Source organism: Lytechinus pictus, chromosome 17 (genome assembly GCF_037042905.1).
Source record: "Lytechinus pictus isolate F3 Inbred chromosome 17, Lp3.0, whole genome shotgun sequence".
NCBI classification, from domain to species: Eukaryota; Metazoa; Echinodermata; class Echinoidea; order Temnopleuroida; family Toxopneustidae; genus Lytechinus; species Lytechinus pictus.
Genome location: NC_087261.1, coordinates 4956291 through 4975894, shown reverse-complemented (window position 1 = coordinate 4975894; position 19604 = coordinate 4956291). Strand labels below are relative to the sequence as shown.

Genomic DNA, 19604 nt, shown 5'->3' with positions numbered 1-19604 from the left:
CACCAATATCAAGTTTCCTCACATAACTATTTCCCCCCTTTTCATAGCCGTATTATGGGAATGAAACACATCATGTCCAAGTATATAACATGAGAAGGACTGACTGTGGTTTTAAAGGGAAATGTTAGATAATCCAACTGCTGTAGTCTTCACAAATTACTGACTCTTATACAAAATTTATTTTCATTTTCTTCGTAGCAAGACCATATTAATAATAATAATAAAAAAAACGCTACACTACCGAATAGCAAAACTCAAACTCAGATTAGCTATCTTCAAAGACCTGAAGCAATTGTAAGCAAGAGCATCTTATGGAAAGCTTTTTATGTAACAGTGCCAAGAATTGATACCGTTACAAAAGATCAAGACATTATTTTAGATTTTGAAAGTCTCTAATGATGATAATTATGATTCTTAAATTTAATGGTAAATTATAAAAAAAAAAAACATGACTATTTCTCATGCAATTCGCCTGTCAACGATTGTAGAATAGCACAAATAGCAAGCGTACAGTACTGTGACATTTAATATAAATGCAGAATAAGTACATTATAGAGGTAAACGTGTATAAAAAATGGTATATAGTACTTCTGATTTCCTAAAATTATGAGAAAAAATTTACATCAACAGATAGCCTCCTACGTTGGACAAATTACTATGATGGTTACTGCCGACATGCATAGAAATAAAGCGATAAATTGGTTATGTTTCATCTTATTATTCTTTTTTAATTTCATTGCTTCATTTGTGAAATGTTATTGTTTTTATTTCAGAAAATTTGTCTTCAAGATGAATCAGCTCTTTATTTTTTTGGGTAAAAATTATACTGTTGCACTTTAAAAAGCCCAACCAAAACGGGCCTTATTCTTTATTGACAATAGCCCTGATAAAAAGTATGATTCTTAGGCTGCATCGTATTAAGGGTCTGGAAATTCAGACCTCTCTTAAACGATTTCTGTGCAGAAATTGGCAAAGCGCATATTTTTTTTTTGTTTCTTTCTATTTTGATAATCATGGTTTTAATTTACATAATATTCTTTCGAAAAGTGCTGAATCCATTTAAGTGGGCAAATTAATAAGTTTGAAACACATTCACTTAACATAAGAATATAAACAACAGCTTTCATATACCAAATAGTAAGTGATTTTCACTGCCATATGTAAATAGCCACCGCAAATTCTTACGACTGTCTGGCAGAATAGCGATTATTCAGTGAAAAAGACTGACAACATTGCTTCAAGCAACACTCCCCAAAACTTAAACAGCTCTGGATACAATTTCTAAATCGATTTCCAACTCAATTCATGTACTCCTTTGGCAATAAATAAGAAAGCAAAATAAAAGTATATGCATAATGATGACTTTATAAAACATGTATATGAAATAAAGCTATTGAAATATATCAAGTATCTTTCTGGATGTGGTGATTATATATCAAAAGTAATCAAGGTGATGATGAATTGTAAAGCTGCAATATGGATAAAAACCTCTTAACTGAAATTTTCATTTCATTGAATAAATAAATAAGGAATTATACAGAAATTGTTATATACATGATGAGTTTGAATTAACAACCTAAGATTGTACATCAAATTATAGACATCATTCACAAACTAGTAAAACTGTTACATATAATCAAATTTTAATAACACATGGCATTGAAAATAATCTATCGCTGTTGAGTAATCACCTCGAATGCATTTTGCTTTCTAAATACAAGTATCCGAGGTAGGTTTACACCCCCTGATTTTTAATGACATCTGCTCAAAGGGCACCATAATAATGTGCGTCATTGAAAAGTTTATATTAATTAGTGGTATTTTTAAGACACATAATTGTGTCAGGCATGGCCAAAATTAAGCTATAGTACAGTATGTTTTACTTTATACATGTATATATGGCTAAAAACTGACAGATCTTTCGCATACTTTCATAGTAATTTTGTATAAAAAACATAAACATTTTTAAAGTCGGGATGGAGGTAGGGGTGTTAAGGATCCCTACTCTCCCTTGATGCACAGGGCCGGGTCTTAGGATTATCAGAAGTCATATAATTTACCCGAAAAGGTAATGATCATTTTCAGTGATCAGTAAATTTTTGAGAGAAACAAGTGTTAGGTTCATAGAGGAATATAATGTGTAAAAGTCCAAATCGATACAGATTGTGCATGTGATCACTAACCGGATAACATGTGATCTAATCACAGCGGGAAACATGTGCGTTGTGGAATATACTAGTAACGTGTGCACGTAATAAAGCCATTGCAGTCTGAAATTCCTTCGAGGCAACAAATTTTTCAGGAGGTCGCAACGTTTTTGTTTTCCCCAACGACGAAATAGCGATATTTGTCTTCTATTTTAGTCATTCCATAATCGAACAGAATCGGAAAACAATGGGGAAGAGGAGAAAGGCCACCACTGAACCGGTTCAGACGCGTTCTCGGGCAAAACGAGGTAGAAGTCGAGGCACCCGCCAGACAAAAACGACAGCTGCCTCACACGCAACTCGGACGGTAGCTCCACCGGGAAGCGGTAGGCCTACGAGAACGACGGGGAATGAGCCCGGACGCGAAATTATTTTTCCCACCGAGTTCTGGACCAACATATGAATATTCATGACTTGCGTCTTCGGATTGAGAGTACGCATGCGCGTGGACTTGGCCTCGACCAGTGCCGATCGTAAGCATTCACGTTGCTCAGAATGAATTAGCATCGTCAAATTACCGGTACCCTTATAGGCCTTATAGGCTTAGATCTATATATACATCCAATTCTTAAACACTTATCAAACTAGCTGCCATTAATGGCAAGACATGTGCTAGGGTAGGGCTAGCTTAGGCTAGCGCATTAACTTTACCTCAAATCTGGACCTGTCTAATGCCTAATACTAATAGGAATAGCCGACTAATGCCATGGTTAACTTCGAACTTGTTAATTCCGAACTTTACGTTTGATTAGGTTTGGACCAATATTAGCTTATTTATCATGGTTTAATATGTCTAGTCCGTATACAGAACCAGTCCTAGATCTAAAAAAAAATTCTTAGTTCTAGTCTATAGTCTCTAGATCTAGACTCTGATCTACGCGCTATCAGCATGGAACCACTAGTGTACCAAAGGGGGGGGGGGCAGACTGCCCCCCTGACGTGTCACAACTGATCCAGGGGACGTGCCCCCCCCCCCTTGAGAAGCCAAATTAATAATTTGTAATGTCAAAATGCAACGAAAAAAGACGTATGTCCCCTCTTTTGAACTTAAAGATCTTTTTTTTTTCTTGTCAAATTTTTTTCAGCTACGAAATCCTTAATTTTGGGTGAAGACGGGGATCAAGATCACTGACGTTAATTTGTGCCGGACGTTAGAATACGTTCCATGCACGCACTGGTGTACCTAGGATTTTCCAAAAGGGGGGCAAATTTTTTAGAGGATATTTCGTCCGCGAAAAAATGTGACAAACCCCCCCCCCCCCCCCCCCAAAAAAAAAAAAAAAGATAGATATTTTGCTTTAGGTTTTACTTCTCAGCGAGAAAGCATAGCGAGCAAGCGGTTTTGAAAAAAAATTAATTCTGAAGTTGTAAAACTTGATTTATGGTCAATTATGGGGCTAATCATTGTTGAAATTTCCTTGCGCGATGTTGCCAGCGCGAATCACCAGCTCAAACTTCTTGACATGTCGTGTAATAAGACATGGAAATTATTTTATTCTGAGCTGGTTTTGTAATCATGAAAAAGATGTGTATCTAACTAAAAAATAACTTTGCGCTCGCTAATTCTTTTTATATACTGACCAGTAAAGGAAGCAGTTAATTAAGCAGTTAATTACTGCATTTTAAATAAGATACATAACTCACCAATAAAAAATAATGCGAGCGCAAAGCGCGAACTCAAAAATTTGTGATATTCCAACCTACGCATGCGCGTGGACTTGGCCTCGACCAGTGCCGATCGTAAGCATTCACGTTGCTTAGAATGAATTAGCATCGTCAAATTACCGGTACCCTTACATAGTTACATAGGTCTTATAGGCTTAGATCTATAATATATATATATATATAAATATCCAATTCTTAAACACTTAATAAACTAGCTGCCATTAATGGCAAGACATGTGCTAGGGTAGGGCTAGCTTAGGCTAGCGCATTAACTTTACCTCAAATCTGGACCTGTCTAATTAATGCCTAGTACTAATCAGTGTTGTAGTGCCTTGATGCTCGGCCTGCCTTGGGCATGGCCGGCCTTAAGGCACCTTGTCGAGGCCACGCGCATGCGTACTCTCAATCCGAAGACGCAATTCAAGTCATGAATATTCATATGTTGGTCCAGAACTCGGTGGGAAAAATAATTTCGCAGCCCGGACAAGCCCCCGCTGCCACTGCAGTAGGAGCAGCGCCAGAACCCATTGACGTTGAGCAGGGTCGTTCATCCGGCCGTTCACCCAGCCGTTCAGCTAATAAGAGGCCAGCAGCTTCACAAGGGCCTGTGCTGCAATTACCATCCACTCAGGGTCAGACTCAGAGTTGTCCCAGGCCCAGCACTAGTAATAATACCGCAGGTGAGCCTTCTCGACCTGAATACATGTCAGTACAAATACAAGATCATACAGATTCGTTCTGCGTACCTGGCCATACTAATAATAACATTACAGGTCACGAATCGCACAATATTAGAGAACGAAGTCAGTCTGGGATGGTACGAGAGACCCCATTCACATCATCCTTCCCCGCAATTGTACCTCCTAGTGTTCAGATAAGAACCGACCTAACTCAAAATTCACACTGTGTCCATGATAATGAGGCCACAGGGCCAAATAACCAAACCATAATCAATACAGAACGTAGACCTAACACAGAGAACATGAATAGAGGCTATCACCACCCTCACCATTCCCCGTTAAACCCTGTAGGTGACACACTGGGTGTATCTATTCCCCAAAGCATAAAAGAAAAGATTTGGAAGGGGGAGTATGTGAATCTAAATCTGTTAGTTAACGCCCAAGATGTAGCCTCCCACACACTGCGCGAAGCAGCAGAACAGAGAACTAATCTGGCAATAGCCGAGGAGGAAGGAAAATGGGTGTTAAAGCCCTACAATGCCCCCTCCAAAAACAAAATCATGTCCATTGAAATTTGGACAAATGCCTTCCTAATATACATGAGCGTCTATCTGGCAGCAAATCCACGACACACTCATGAAATTCTGAAGTACTGTCACCTCATTCGTTCTGCTGCTTCACGCTACTACGGATATGGTTGGAGGGACTACGATATAGAATTTCGGCACCGATTTCATGCCACAGGGGGTTCCTGGGCGGAGATAAACGGGGAGTTGTGGCTCCTCCACGTAGTAGGGGGTGGTGTTCGGCAAGGGGCCCTGCCCCCATTCATCAACAGTGGGTAAACAAAGAGGGCAAACGCCCAGGCGTGCCGGCTGCAAATCTCGAGGTATGAGTCAATAATGTTTCAAGCGGCATTTTTGTTGGCTTTCTTTGGCTTCTTGAGGGTTGGAGAATTCACGGTTCAGAGTCAGAGTGATGATGGGAGGAAGATATTGGCTATAGATGATATCCAATGGGGTCAGGAAGAAAATTCACAATTCATGTTGGTACAGATTAGATTTTCAAAGACAGACCAATACGGGAGGGGTACCACGCTTAGAATCAAAGAAAATAAGACGGAGGGCACATGCCCTGTCAAGGCTATGGAGACGTACTTACGGGTACGGCCTAAAGGGAGAGGGCCACTTTTCTGCTATATGAATGGCTCCCCCCTTTCCAGGTATCAGTTCAATGCAGTATTGAAGAAGGCACTGTTTGTGTCGGGGGTCGGGGCTAACCAATATGGAACACACTCCTTTCGCATTGGGGCAGCCACAATGGCAGCCCTAAAGGGTATACCTCCCGAGCAAATTATGACCATGGGTAGATGGCGTAGTGATGCCTATCTACGTTACATAAGGTGACCTATTGCGACATTGTAACTACCACAGCTAACATGTGGGAAGGTTATGTAAGCTATGGGCGAACAATTATGGATGGTTCCTGTGGTTACTACTCAGGAAGCATACTTATAATTCGCTATACTTGGTCGCAGTTTCATCCACGTATTATTACATTTATTCATAACTATACAATAATAATAAAGGTAGAATCCAGTTAGCCGAGTAGTGGGTTTCTACATGGGGAGCACATTTGTAATTTGTCTAAACATGTATGTAAGCAGAAGTAACACAATAATAATAAAGATATATCTAGCCGGCTAATAACAATGTAGACAATTGGATACTGCATAGGGTGCATATTTGTAATTACCCTTTGCGTGTGAACGGATATCCAAGTTCATGATGACAATAATGAGTAATAATTCAATATTCATATAGTGCCTTTCAAACTTTCTCAAAGCTCTTTACATCATACATCCTAACCTACTTATCAACTTAACTACAATCAGTTGTCAAAGTACAATAACAGAGATAATAGCCAATCAGCTATAAATGTAATATGACAAGAAAGATGTCAGTGCACTGGGCATGTGTACATGTGTAGAACATGTTACTTCCGGGAACTCTCATTTTTTTATTGCAGAGGGGACTGGATCTGGATTGTAGGGGATAGCCTGGTCAGAAGAGCAAAAGAACGAGCTTCACAACGCAACTATCAGCAATTTGGAGAGCGAGGTATCGTGGTCCGCTGGCATGGGCAAGGCGGCCCCACGCTCCAGGATCTCCCCAGGATGGTCTCTAACCGGCTGAGATGCGGCACTCCTCCTGCATTAGCTATTGTCCACTTAGGATCAAATGACATCGGACAGTATGATGTCTGCCGGTGCAGGATGGCAATTGACACAGCCATCCAAGATCTACGCACAAGAATGCCGCACACCCATATCACCTGGTCTGGTATTTTACCGCGGCTCTTCTACTATGGTCGCAAGCAAGGCTCTAATTCACAGGAGGCCTTGGATGGAGTTCGTAAGTCTCTTAACAAATACGCTAGGAGGAAACTAGCCAGGATGTCGGATACCACCATCATCAAACATGAATTTGACCCCACAATCCACAGCCTCTTCAATAGAGATAGAGTGCACCTCTCTGATTCGGGTTCAGACATTCTCATTGACAGTTTCAGAACTGCAGCAAGGGAAGCAGGATTTGTTTAGATATGGAGAGGAGACGAGCTTGAGAAACATTTTGAGAACTCGAGGCTTCTGGCAAGGTTTTTTTTCTTTTGTAATGTATCTTAGTGTTATTACGTTTATTGTTTCTAGTTGTTTATGTACATACTTCATTTTACGGGCTTTTTGAAGGGCACCGTCAACAGTACTACCTTGCTATTATCAATAATGATATGCACGTGTCTGGATTGAGGATAATAACACTTGGAAGTAAAAAGAAAGAAAGAACAACTGAATAGAATGAATAGATAGACGAACAATTCTTTTTTATTCTTCGTATTTTAGGGGTGAGAAGCAGGGACTGCACGGGAGAGTGTATATGTCAATTATGACAAACCAGTTCTTTCGAATGAATCAGCTTGGTAAAGCCTGTTTATTGTAGTTGTACAATACATTATTTACTCTTGGAATTGCTTAGTTGATCAGAAATCGCAAGACAGGATGTCCCTGTGGTGACGTGCATAAATTTGAGAACCGAAAACGAACTGGGAAAGAAAGGACGATAATTAAGACAGGAGAGCAAAATATACTGTTTTGTTTATACTCTTTGAAAGGATACTGATGGTCTTTGGAAGGTTTTGCTGTTAAGGGATACATGATAATGTTTGTAAATGGTGTGTAATGCCTTATCCAGGCCATTGTGCTCAGTATCCTCCATCTTATATGCATTTAGTCCTGAGATGATTATATCAACTAGAAGTTGCTTTAGTTTACCCTAGAAGGAACGTCCTTTTATAGGCATTTTGCATCCATTCATGTGAGGTTAAGTGTTTAATGCAGCTCCATGCCAATATATTAGGTAGCTTTATTTGCAAGCATGACAAGTTCATGTATGCTCCAGAATCATGCGACTTATGACGGGGCAAAAAAAAAAAAAAAAAAAAAAAAAAAATTATTAATTGGGTGGAAGGTTTTTGTTCAGAAACAATTTGTTTGAAACCTGACAGATCACCAATATTGATATCAAAGTATATGCTCCAAAGATGTTGTTTACCAAGATTTAGGGAAACACCCGTGGGAACTACTATCCTGCGGGTGGGTCACGTGATCAACAGTCCCAGGGAGGAGTTACTACCCTTCCTGGCGATCACGTGATCCCATATCTTTCAGTAAGATTAATAGGATGCCACAGATGTAGTTTTTCGTTATGTCTTACGACATTGTTCAGACTGTTTTGAGGTTTATCACCTCTTATGTTATTTAGGCATATTGCCTCTGTGTTTTGATGCCTCGTACGGAATTAAACGGCGAGCAATGGCATATCATTTGTCCACGTGTTTTCTTCTCAAAAGGTAATGATCATTTTCAGTGATCAGTAAATTTTTGAGAGAAACAAGTGTTAGGTTCATAGAGGAATATAATGTGTAAAAGTCCAAATCGATACAGATTGTGCATGTGATCACTAACCGGATAACATGTGATCTAATCACAGCGGGAAACATGTGCGTTGTGGAATATACTAGTAACGTGTGCACGTAATAAAGCCATTGCAGTCTGAAATTCCTTCGAGGCAACAAATTTTTCCCCTCCACTCCCACCCAGGTACATTGGTAATATATTATCGGGATGGGAGGACCCGGCGTCAATACAGAATTTAGTCACGGGATCGTTAAGGGGATTGCATATTTCTGAGGCAATGCAGTGTACCGGTGACTTTAGCACATATGTTACCATACAAGCTGATATCTTAGTCCATGCGTAGAGCTGAATTACTGTTGAGAATTACCGTGTGTAGGAAATTTTGTGTATCACGATTTATGATATTCTTATTAAACATCTCATGGTTGGGAGGTTGGGCAGAGTTACGACAGTAGATCAGCATGGTTGGTAGGTTGGAAAGACATTGATTTCTGCATTAAGGCTGGGAGGTTGGGCAGAATTTAGACAGTCAGTCATCATGGTTGGGAGGTTGGGCAGAGTTACGACAGTAGATCAGCATGGTTGGTAGGTTGGAAAGACATTGATTTCTGCATTAAGGCTGGGAGGTTGGGCAGAATTTAGACAGTCATTCATCATGGTTGGGAGGTTGGGAGAGATATTGAATTATTTTATGATTTTATGTTTTAGATTAGGAACAAGGACATCTGGAGGTAACTTTTTTGGCCTGCATAAGGTTGGAAGGTTGGGCAGGGCACTTACGAGTTTATCAAGAAGGCAGATATACAACATTGTTGAATAGATGGCCATATGATAGAGGTATACTTTTATATGTCATACATATTATATTCTCAGGTTTAAAGAAGTCCACTGTCCAGATAGTCATATTAAAGTGACTAGGCCTACAATATGGCTGGGAGGTTGGGTAGGACTTAAGGACAGGCAGCATAGAGCATTATGTGGCTAATTATGACTTTTATATGTAAATGGTAAGGAGGAGCATGTCATGATACATTGCTTTAGAAGTGTAGAAGGTTTTTGTTCAGAAACAATTTGTTTGAAACCTGACAGATCACCAATATTGATATCAAAGTATATGCTCCAAAGATGTTGTTTACCAAGATTTAGGGAAACACCCGTGGGAACTACTATCCTGCGGGTGGGTCACGTGATCAACAGTCCCAGGGAGGAGTTACTACCCTTCCTGGCGATCACGTGATCCCATATCTTTCAGTAAGATTAATAGGATGCCACAGATGTAGTTTTTCGTTATGTCTTACGACATTGTTCAGACTGTTTTGAGGTTTATCACCTCTTATGTTATTTAGGCATATTGCCTCTGTGTTTTGATGCCTCGTACGGAATTAAACGGCGAGCAATGGCATATCATTTGTCCACGTGTTTTCTTCTCAAAAATGAATTCTGATGGTACTAATGGCAAGACTTTGATTCCATGCATTTGTTTTCATAAATTTTTTAAAATGTTTTTTTGTTGTTGTAATTATATATTATTTTGACTGATTCTCCAGCAAAGTTTGAAATTTTATATGGGCGAGGGGATTCCGTGAAATATCCATGGAATCATAATTCCTCTATTACAGGTTCATACAAAAGACTTTAATTGCATAATTTGGCTTAAAACCATATACTACCGCTTATAGTGATGATAAATGCAATTTTTTAGGCGCCATATCCATCTCGTTAGAGATGCTCAAGGCGCACAAGTGAAGGAGGGGGGAGAACAAAATAACAAAAAGAATTGATAAAAGTATAGTTTTAGAGGTAAATTATTTTTTTTAAAGGCGAAGTACTTTTTATAGCTTACTCTATATATTTTTTTGTTGGTATTCTTATGTTAACAGGACCTTGCTGACCATTAACTCTGAACATATTATCCTGCATGTATAAAGATACTTTAATAAATAAAAATAAATAAATCAACTCTGACCGACCAATCCTATTATGTTATATCCAAAGATAACAAGGCTCAGTTTGGAGTTGGTTTGGTTGGTGTCGGCAGCATGACAGAATGACCTGCGGGAGTCAATATTAGCAAGATGGTTCTGCAGGTAGGATCATCTTTGTAGGAGAAGGGGACCCCCGTGAGCTGATGTTACTGATGACCGATGCAGGGCTACGGCGTCCTGTGGAACCAGGCCGACTGTTGCGACCGGCGCTGTCCGGTTTCAACTGGATCTGACGCCTTGGGCTCGCCTTACCTTTTGCGTTGGCTAGTCGAACGACTTGGCTGAGGTTTAGTCTGGCTGATCTAAAATAAAAAGAGAAACAAAAACATCATCCTCATTCCAATTATCATCATCGTCATCATCATCATCATCATCACCATCATCATCATCATCATCATCATCATCACCCTCATTCTCAACACCACCTCTATCATCATCGTCGACAACATCATTATAATTATCACTGTATATTTGAATTATTATGGTTAAATTGAATTAAGATTATTATTGTAATTGATATTTTATTCATGTTTATGTGCAAATTATATGGTTTTTATTGTAAATTCAATGTCAATTCAGCCTTCGTAGCTGCTAAATTGAATAAAATATATCTTGAATCTTGAATCTTGAATCATAAACATTATCCCCCATCTCCTTATCATCATCATCGAATCATCTTCATCATTTTCATCATCATCATCATCATCATCATCATCATCATGGTCATCATCATCATCATCATCATCATCATCATCATCATGGTCATCATCATCATGGTCATCATCATCATCATCAGCATCACCATCATCACCATCGTCGTCGTCATTATTTACCTAGGTCTTATCATGAATGCCTCCTCACAGGTTCCTTCGTCTTTCTCATCAGCTTCTGACCTGATCTCCATCTTCTGAACGACCAGTCTCATCAGTTCATACTGCTTGTCCATCATCATTGACATATCCTTCAGTCTGGTCAGGAGAATAAAGCAAGATTTCAATATGACGTCAAATAAAGACATGCTCTAATTTTCGTCTTGAATTTTTTAACAACAAATGCAGGAATGAATAAAAGCAAAATCAAACAAACGAAAAGAATGCTAAACTGAAAAACAAACTGGATGGATTTTGAGCTCTGATTTGCTTAAATATCAAGTTTCAAATATAATCGATCTTGAAGCATTTTAATTTCTATTTTGGTAGAATGACATTGATGCAGAGCAATTGTACCGTAACTATCAACACTATTTGTAAACTTATCACTACAGACAATAAGAGGAACAATAGATTCCTGGTTACCCATCCACGAATTTGCTATCTTTAAAGCGTTTCAACATTATTGTCCGACAGGTTGTCAGATCTTTTCCTTGATTTTGATCGGCTGAGAGGCACTGTTACGTCAGTAACTGTCGGATAAAACGGGACCTGTCCAATACAAGTCCTTTAATGAAAAGCTATCCAGGTAGACCAATGTCAAAGTAGGTTTTGACATAAAGAGCTAAGCTTCCGATAATGTAAGGTTTCGAATGGAAGAGGCAAAAGGTGTTAAGAAACTTCTGAGAGCGTAATTCTACAGTCACATCAATGAAACCGCCTCCAGACCGACCACTGATGATAAGTTTCTTTGAAAGCGTCGGTCGGTGTGGCGTTAGTTTCGGTGGTGCATCAGTCTTAGAAGGGATAGAGTCTTTATATACCTCCGTTTGAGCTTGGATACCTCCCCGTGCATATGCCTAGGGTTGAATTCAGAGTCAGAAGAACGCAGAGCCTCTTCCTCCTCGGCGCTCAAGGTTGTCACCATATGCATGCAGTTCTGAAAGAGATAAACAGATAAAGAGATATGATAGATATGGATATTATTATTCAGTCTAGATAAGATTCCTTACCAATTATAATGCGAATAAAACATTTTTTATGAAGTATTTAAGACTGTAGAAAGTATTCAATATAAACACTTTTCATTGATTCTTGAAAGGAAGAAAGTTACACTATTCTTTTCAAATTTCATCAAAATTTTGCAGTATTTTAAACAATACTGCAAAGTTTTATAACGGAAAATTTCTTTCAAAAAGGGATATAAAATTAGTATCATGGTATTCAAAACATAGCTATAAGAACTAGGTGGAAAATGCTAATCAAACCAATTGTTAAGAACCCATTAACTCTAATACCAGACATAGAAGAATTGTGCCCTTCAAAAAAGGTAGATAGAAATTACAAAAAAAATAATATTTTATATGAAATAAGATGTTAGCCCAATGTCAAGTAATTAAAATAAAGAAATGTTGACTGGAAAAAAACATTGAAATATTCCAAAATATATACCTTTAACATCCAGCCAAGCTGTTGGTTGGGGTAGATGATTACGAAGTCCTTGTCGACTCGCTCAATGAATCTCAATGGAAGTCGATTTTCGACGTCGGTGTACTGCTCGACCTGCATGGCAAGTCTCTTTAACTGAGCGTCTCGCTGTACCGCTGCGATATCACCGACTGCCAGACCAATCTATCCATTAGAGAACATAAAAAATATTATTAATAAACAAAAATTATTAGAAATGTCATTATCATTATAACAACTATTGTTGGAATGCTTCCCAGGGAGTGGAGAAAGGATATATCATGTGTGGGCGTGCATGATCCGATGAACGGAGTAATGATAATTACAATAAAGAGGTCATATAAATGTAACTATTACATTATCATTATCTATTATTATCATTATTTTTAGTATTATTATTATCATTATCATAATCATTATTATCATTACTATTATTTATTATTAGTAGTATTATTATTATTATCATCATTACTTTAATTATCATTATTATCATTATTATTAGTATTATTATTATTATCATTATTATTATTATTATTATTATCATTACTATTATTATTATCATTTTTATTATTATGATTATTATCAACATCATTATTTTAGATATCATTATTGTTATCATTATTATTATCAATATTGTTATTACTATTATTGTTATTATTATCATTAATATTGTGTAGACATTTCGCAAAAATATTGAGTTAGTCTTTCTTACCAGGAGGTTCATGAGTAAAATTGGCAGCAGCACACAAAGAGCAAGGAGAAAGATGAGTGAATACTGGGGGTAATGTTGAGTATAATCATCATCGTCATAGATAGGGAGAACAAACGAATTGATGTAGTCTAATTCGCCCATCATCATCGTCAGTACCCGCATGACAGCGTAATGAGGCTTTTCAAATGCGTTGTTGGTCTAAAATTCAGATAAAGGTAAAATTGAAACATGGTATTAATAAATAAAAAGTGCACACAGAAGTTCCAAAATTGCCTAGAGCATTTTCAATTATTTAAATATTGAATGAAAGATTCAGATTCACTGATTGATTAAATGCCTTGATCACGGGCATAAGTGCCGTGGCCGGGCATCGAACCCCGGACTTTCATGTGTCAGCTAGTCAGGCGCCTTAGACCACTCGGCCACTGACAATTAAATTACCATTGTTTAATCCAAATTGCAAAGTATTTAATTCACAATTACAACAGTCTTCAATAACTGCTTGATAGATCATTTCATTCTACGATTGATGTTTTTGGACTAAATTGGCATAAAAAATGTCATTATGATTTATGATACTAGTGATTATTTTGTTTGATCCAGATTAAGAGTTTATAATAATCACCATGATTCCGCTTCCCCAAGGATTCTGTTGCAACTTTTCGTAAGTCATAAAATATTTTTTCTCACAAAGAATGAAACATACGCACAAAAAGCAACAAACTCTTAGCCACAGACATCATTCATGATTTGATAGTTAGGCAGAACATGGACAGAGCGGTTACACTTCGTAATTCCGAAGGTTCTTTATTCCGAAGGTTCGTAATTCCGAAACACGTAAATTGCCTATACCTCGATGTTCGTTAATCCGAAAACGTAAAAGGGTTCGATGTTCCGAAGGTTCGTTAATCCGAAAACGAAATAAGGTTTGTTGTTCCGAAGGTTCGTTAGTCCGAAAACGAAATAAGGTTAGTTAATCATTTCGTTTTCGGACTAACGAACCTTCGGAATTACGAACCTCATTTCTTTTTCGGATTAACGAACCTTCGGAATAACAAATCTCATTTCGTTTTCGGACTAACGAACCTTCGGAAATACGAACCTTCGGAATAACGAACCTTCGGAATATCCGAACCTTCGGAATAACGAAGCTTCGGAATTACGAATGTATGCGGGACAGGTCTACTTACCTCTTGTTTCATAAGAATGTAGAAAGACATCCCGAACGCCACGACAAGGATCATGAACACGAACATGACACGGACTAAGGTCTTGAGAATATGAAGAAACATCACCACATATATCCCAATGTTTCCAAGCCTGTGAGGGATGATAAATATACAATATCATATAAAATCACTACTTTTTGTCTTCCAAGCCCTTCATAACCAGATACCAAAATATATCAAAGATAACTTTGCTTCCCATAGACCATCTTGCCCTAATCTCCATTCATCCAAAGACACATTTTTGTTTTTTGTTTAGTTTGTTTATATTTACTGTATGAAATCAAAACAATACAGTGTACATGATCAACTGCAAATGTGAATTTTGAACATAATATTAATACTTTAAAAAGATAACTCCAGTCAAATCATTAATTGACTTGTCTAACTGAAAGAATGGTATGCATACATTTTACAAATCAGGATCATGTATAAAAATACATTTAGAAGTTATACATTTAGACCTTTGCTATATCAAGATGTAGGTCTAGGCTTTATAAGAACGGTATGCAGCTGTATTATCAATAATCTTGGACATAAGTCATTATTTAGTTTTCATTTGATTTCTTTCATTTTCATTACGACGAAAGCGTTATTTAACTTTATACGATCCTCATTAAAACAATGAGAAAATTGAAGAATGCACTTACTTCTGTTGATAGAGGAGTAAGTTGAACCAAGCAAAGAAAATGGCGAAGGCGCCAAAAACCCACTGACTATGATACGATGGAGTGTCGTCACGTATCAGGAATGGTCCGACAAACATGGCGGCCGTGATGTACAGTGCCCATTCGATGTAGTTAGTGGGGTCTATGAAATAACGCCATTTCTAAATCAGGAGGGGGAAAAAAGAAGAAGAGTTCAAGATGCGACAATGACTTGCAACGTCTGTCTGTTCATAATACAAAAAGACAAACAAACAAACAAACGAATGAGAATAAACGCAATATCACAGAATAGTAACCATAATAAATCTAATTCATAACGAAACAAAACAAACCAAATTCCAGGAAACAAACATTACACAAGATATATAAAATGATCCAAAACTCAGTTTGAAACTACATCGACAGTCGGAATATTTGTCGTTATGACAAGATTTAATCCTAAAATCAATTGTTGGAAATGATTTTTTGCGATGAATTCTGCATTCTATCTTGATGTATAAACCAACATCAGCAAAACAAGACCAACCATACACCGTGCCATGTGGCCACTTGTGTAAATTTAAGCGACAAACCTATTGTTTGGGGGGGGTCAACTATTGTAACCCCCTTGAATAGTATGACATCATGTTTTTACGCTATGTATATACAATCCAGGGTCTCGTCTTACAAAGAGTTATGATTGATCCGATTAACCTCATGTAAATGGAAATCCATCAGTGTCATAATTTTTTCTTCAGGAAATTTGCAGAAATGTATGACTATACATCGTATCTAGAAAATATCTTGAACCTGTGTTTTAGATGTTGACGTTGCTGGCTTTCCATAGTTGTGGTTGATTTTATCAATCATAACTCTTTGTAAGATGGGGTCCAGGAACATATTGCACACAATAAAAACTGTAGTGTTCATGGGGTGTGCATGGAGGACTGCACCGGTCGTTTAAATCTGGACCCCCGTCTTACAAAGAGTTACGATTGATCCGATGTATATGGAAATCCATCAGTATCATAATTCTTTCTTTAGGAAATTAGCACGTCCTTTGAAAACAAAGAGAAGCATACTGAATTCTCAAGAAAACCGTGAATGTAGGAATATACATCATATCTATAAAAATATTTTGAAGAAACTTGTATTTTAGATGTTGACGTTGCTGGCTTTTCAAAGTTGTGATTGAGTGGATGAATGGTAACTCTTTGTAAGACGGGGCCCAGGTGTTAAATGTTTGGTGTTAGTTCAGCATCTTTTGATATTACTATAACAAATTTGATTGTTATTACTACACTCTGGTGTTATGTTCAATCTCTAGGGTGTAATTCTAACACCTCATGGTGTGGTCCTTTATATGGGCACCAACTCGTGAATCCAACACCCAGTTTGTACGTAACAGGAAAAAGTGCTATGGCATAACAATGTAATGGAGCAAGTTGATAAACATAAAAGATTGAGGAAATCATAACAGTTCAAGTTGATCAACCGAAATGAATGAAATATTTCTTGATAATATACCACATATACATACCTGTTGAGATATTTGGAGAAATTCTTTCAGAATGTTTAGTCCACAGTATAAAACTATAACGATGACACCGATGTATTGAAAATCCGTGATCTACGCAAAAGAGATAAGTGAGAAAAGAGCGCACAGATCATTTGTACATGTTGAAGGAAGTCTGCTTTTGCACGTGCTAATGCCCCACTGTGAATAAGAACAGAATGCTAGGAATCTCCAGTATAATTTTGTACGTTATAAGGCTGCAGAGTAAAGTTACTCTTTCAGGCTAACAATTTGTACTGACCCCCCCCCCAAAAAAAAAGCAATTTGTCCTTCATTGTACATCGTTCAAAAATGTGATGTTGATCAATACGATAATCATGATAATGCAGGGATAAAAAAGCAATGAATCCAACCCCATCATCATCATCATCATCATTATCACAACCATTGTCTTCATCATCATTATCATAACCATTGTCTTCATGACATCATCATTATCATCACCATCATCACCATCATCCTCATCATCACCATCATCATCATCATCATCATCATAATTATGAATATCGTCATCACCATCATCAACATTATCTCCATCCTTATCTTCATCATTTGGACAGTTTTAGAAACCACGCCCTTTGACGACTTTATCCCATACCTCGTTTCTCTTCATATGCAAATCCGTTTTGTTGAAAGAGGTAAGATTGAAATGCTGCGGCCTCGGATCAGTCGTGCACACAAAACCAGTTAATATTGCCAGGAACACTAGGTATATTGATGTGAAGAGCGTGTGCATCAGGGCACCATATGCTTTCCTGTAGTAGGCAAATTTGCACAAAAATTATGTAATTATGTGTATATATATATAACGTTTTGTAAATATGTAATGAATTTTCAGGGGCTGGTAGTGGAGGGGCTGAGCCAATATTTGGGGGACCCAACATGCACAAAATCACAAATATATCCTCTTCACATGAGATAGTGGGCGCTGAAGACAACTTAACCAACCCTATCCCCTATCCTGGTTCCTCGGCACCCGCCAGTTTCATGGAATGCTCTTAAATGTTAACATTATCCGTCGCAATGATGAGTGTTACCCACACAATATCAATGATGTACATAAACCAATTGGAAATTTCAAAGTGTGCCATGGTCATGTTGGTAACGTTGTTAGCAGCTAATAATGGGCTGACGTGCCTAGCTTTATAAGCACCGATAATAGGCTTACAAAGAATGATACTAAGAGCATAATGATCGCTTAACACCCACGGTTAACACCTTGCACGACCATTCCAGTGTATTATAAGTTAGATGCCTTGGCTGACGTAAAATTTAATCCAACACCAACACCAGTTGTCAACACTTAACATCAGCGTGGCATCTATCAGTCCACACCAGAGAGGTGTTGAAACAATACCGATTGGAGTTAGGCTAAAACCAATTTGGCATTTAAGCAACATCAATTAGTTTTAAACCAATATCGTTTGGATTATTTACTGGTTTTGTTTCAACGCTTCTCTGGTGTGGACCGATATATATACCGGGCTGATGTTGAATCAGCACCGGTGTTTTTACAGTGCAACACCAGCTGCCAACACTATGATTATTTCACTTACCATTTCATGTCCAGAAACTTGGTAGAGACGGGATGAGATAGTAGCTCTACGCGGTTGTATTTGACCATAGACTGTCGGACATAATTATGAACGAAAAAATGAAATGGAAATATAGAAGTATATTAAAACACGAATGCATTTTTTTAATCTAGGACTAGCAAAACTGTTTTGAGTAATTATTCAATATATGGTAAAATCCAATAATGAAAGCGCGCAGTGCGATGGGAAAGTGTTAATATTCAGACAATGAAACGGACTTTTTATAGAGTACCTTTTTTAAAGGAATTGATTAATCAAACAAAATAATGAAAGCTCGATGTCAGAGCTGAAATAAAGTAAAACTTTGCAATATATATATATATAGTATATCAAACTAGTAATGAAGATAATAATAAGTAAAGTGGTTTAATAAGGAAATGAGTCTAAAGCATTTTCTTGTACAAAACTTAGTTTGTTTACTGTGCAACGCGGTAAAAAATAGGTATGTGAATAAACAATAACCGACTCCGGATAATAAAATATGGAATCATCATCAGGATGAGAAACTTATTTACGTTCAGAGTGCAGAGCGGATGATATTCTCCATATTTCTTGAGCCATTGTCGACGACATTTTACTGGAACTTGCAGATATTTGAAATCATAACGTCTCTGAAAAAAATAAGGAACAATAAAACACTGTTACAAAAATCGTTAAGCAATGACTTTCAATCAAAGCGCGTACAGATCGTCATTTTAAGCCATCAACGCTGACATTATCATTATTGTTACTATCATCATCATCATCATCATCTTCAGTATCACCATTTTCGTCGTCATCACCATCACTATTATCATCACCATTATCATTATAATCATCATCAATATCTTTATCATTGGCGTCGTCGCAATCACAATCGCCATCATCATCATCACCATCTTTACCACCATCACCATGCACCATCATCATGATCACCATCATCTTCTTCACCATCATCATTATAATGGTCGTCATCACCACAGCCTTCACCATTATCATCTCCATCATTATTGTCATTTA

The 19604-nt window shown here is 37.6% G+C and overlaps 3 protein-coding genes across 4 annotated transcripts in view; 2 read left to right on the top strand and 1 right to left on the bottom strand.

Moving 5' to 3' along the window:
- Positions 1 to 4140: 4140 nt before the first annotated feature.
- LOC135157151 (uncharacterized) lies at positions 4141 to 6983 on the top strand. The gene has a single exon (XM_064111766.1). The coding sequence runs from the start codon at positions 4228 to 4230 to the stop codon at positions 5395 to 5397; it is 1170 nt and encodes a 389-aa protein (XP_063967836.1). The 5' UTR covers positions 4141 to 4227; the 3' UTR covers positions 5398 to 6983.
- On the top strand, positions 6534 to 9930 carry LOC129279658 (uncharacterized). The gene has a single exon (XM_064111767.1). It carries the CDS (start codon positions 6534 to 6536, stop codon positions 7152 to 7154), a length of 621 nt encoding a protein of 206 aa, XP_063967837.1. The 3' UTR covers positions 7155 to 9930.
- Positions 9931 to 10024: 94 nt separating this feature from the next.
- Positions 10025 to 19604, bottom strand: part of LOC129279829 (transient receptor potential cation channel subfamily A member 1-like) — a 64377-nt gene continuing 54797 nt past the window's right edge. For both annotated transcript variants that reach the window (XM_064111765.1, XM_054915885.2), the window contains 11 exons: positions 19121 to 19216; positions 18567 to 18637; positions 17609 to 17765; positions 16975 to 17064; positions 15438 to 15616; positions 14752 to 14881; positions 13562 to 13759; positions 12835 to 13014; positions 12207 to 12322; positions 11347 to 11481; positions 10025 to 10815 (listed from right to left, as the gene is read on the bottom strand). In XM_064111765.1, the coding sequence (XP_063967835.1) occupies positions 10596 to 10815; positions 11347 to 11481; positions 12207 to 12322; positions 12835 to 13014; positions 13562 to 13759; positions 14752 to 14881; positions 15438 to 15616; positions 16975 to 17064; positions 17609 to 17765; positions 18567 to 18637; positions 19121 to 19216 (1572 nt within the window). In that variant the 3' untranslated portion in view covers positions 10025 to 10595. The remainder of the gene's footprint in view (positions 10816 to 11346; positions 11482 to 12206; positions 12323 to 12834; positions 13015 to 13561; positions 13760 to 14751; positions 14882 to 15437; positions 15617 to 16974; positions 17065 to 17608; positions 17766 to 18566; positions 18638 to 19120; positions 19217 to 19604) is intronic.

Bases quoted from the DNA above. Each gene is read 5' to 3' on its own strand.
- LOC135157151 (XM_064111766.1), top strand. From the start codon at position 4,228: ATGGCCGGCCTTAAGGCACCTTGTCGAGGCCACGCGCATGCGTACTCT.
- LOC129279658 (XM_064111767.1), top strand. From the start codon at position 6,534: ATGTGTAGAACATGTTACTTCCGGGAACTCTCATTTTTTTATTGCAGA.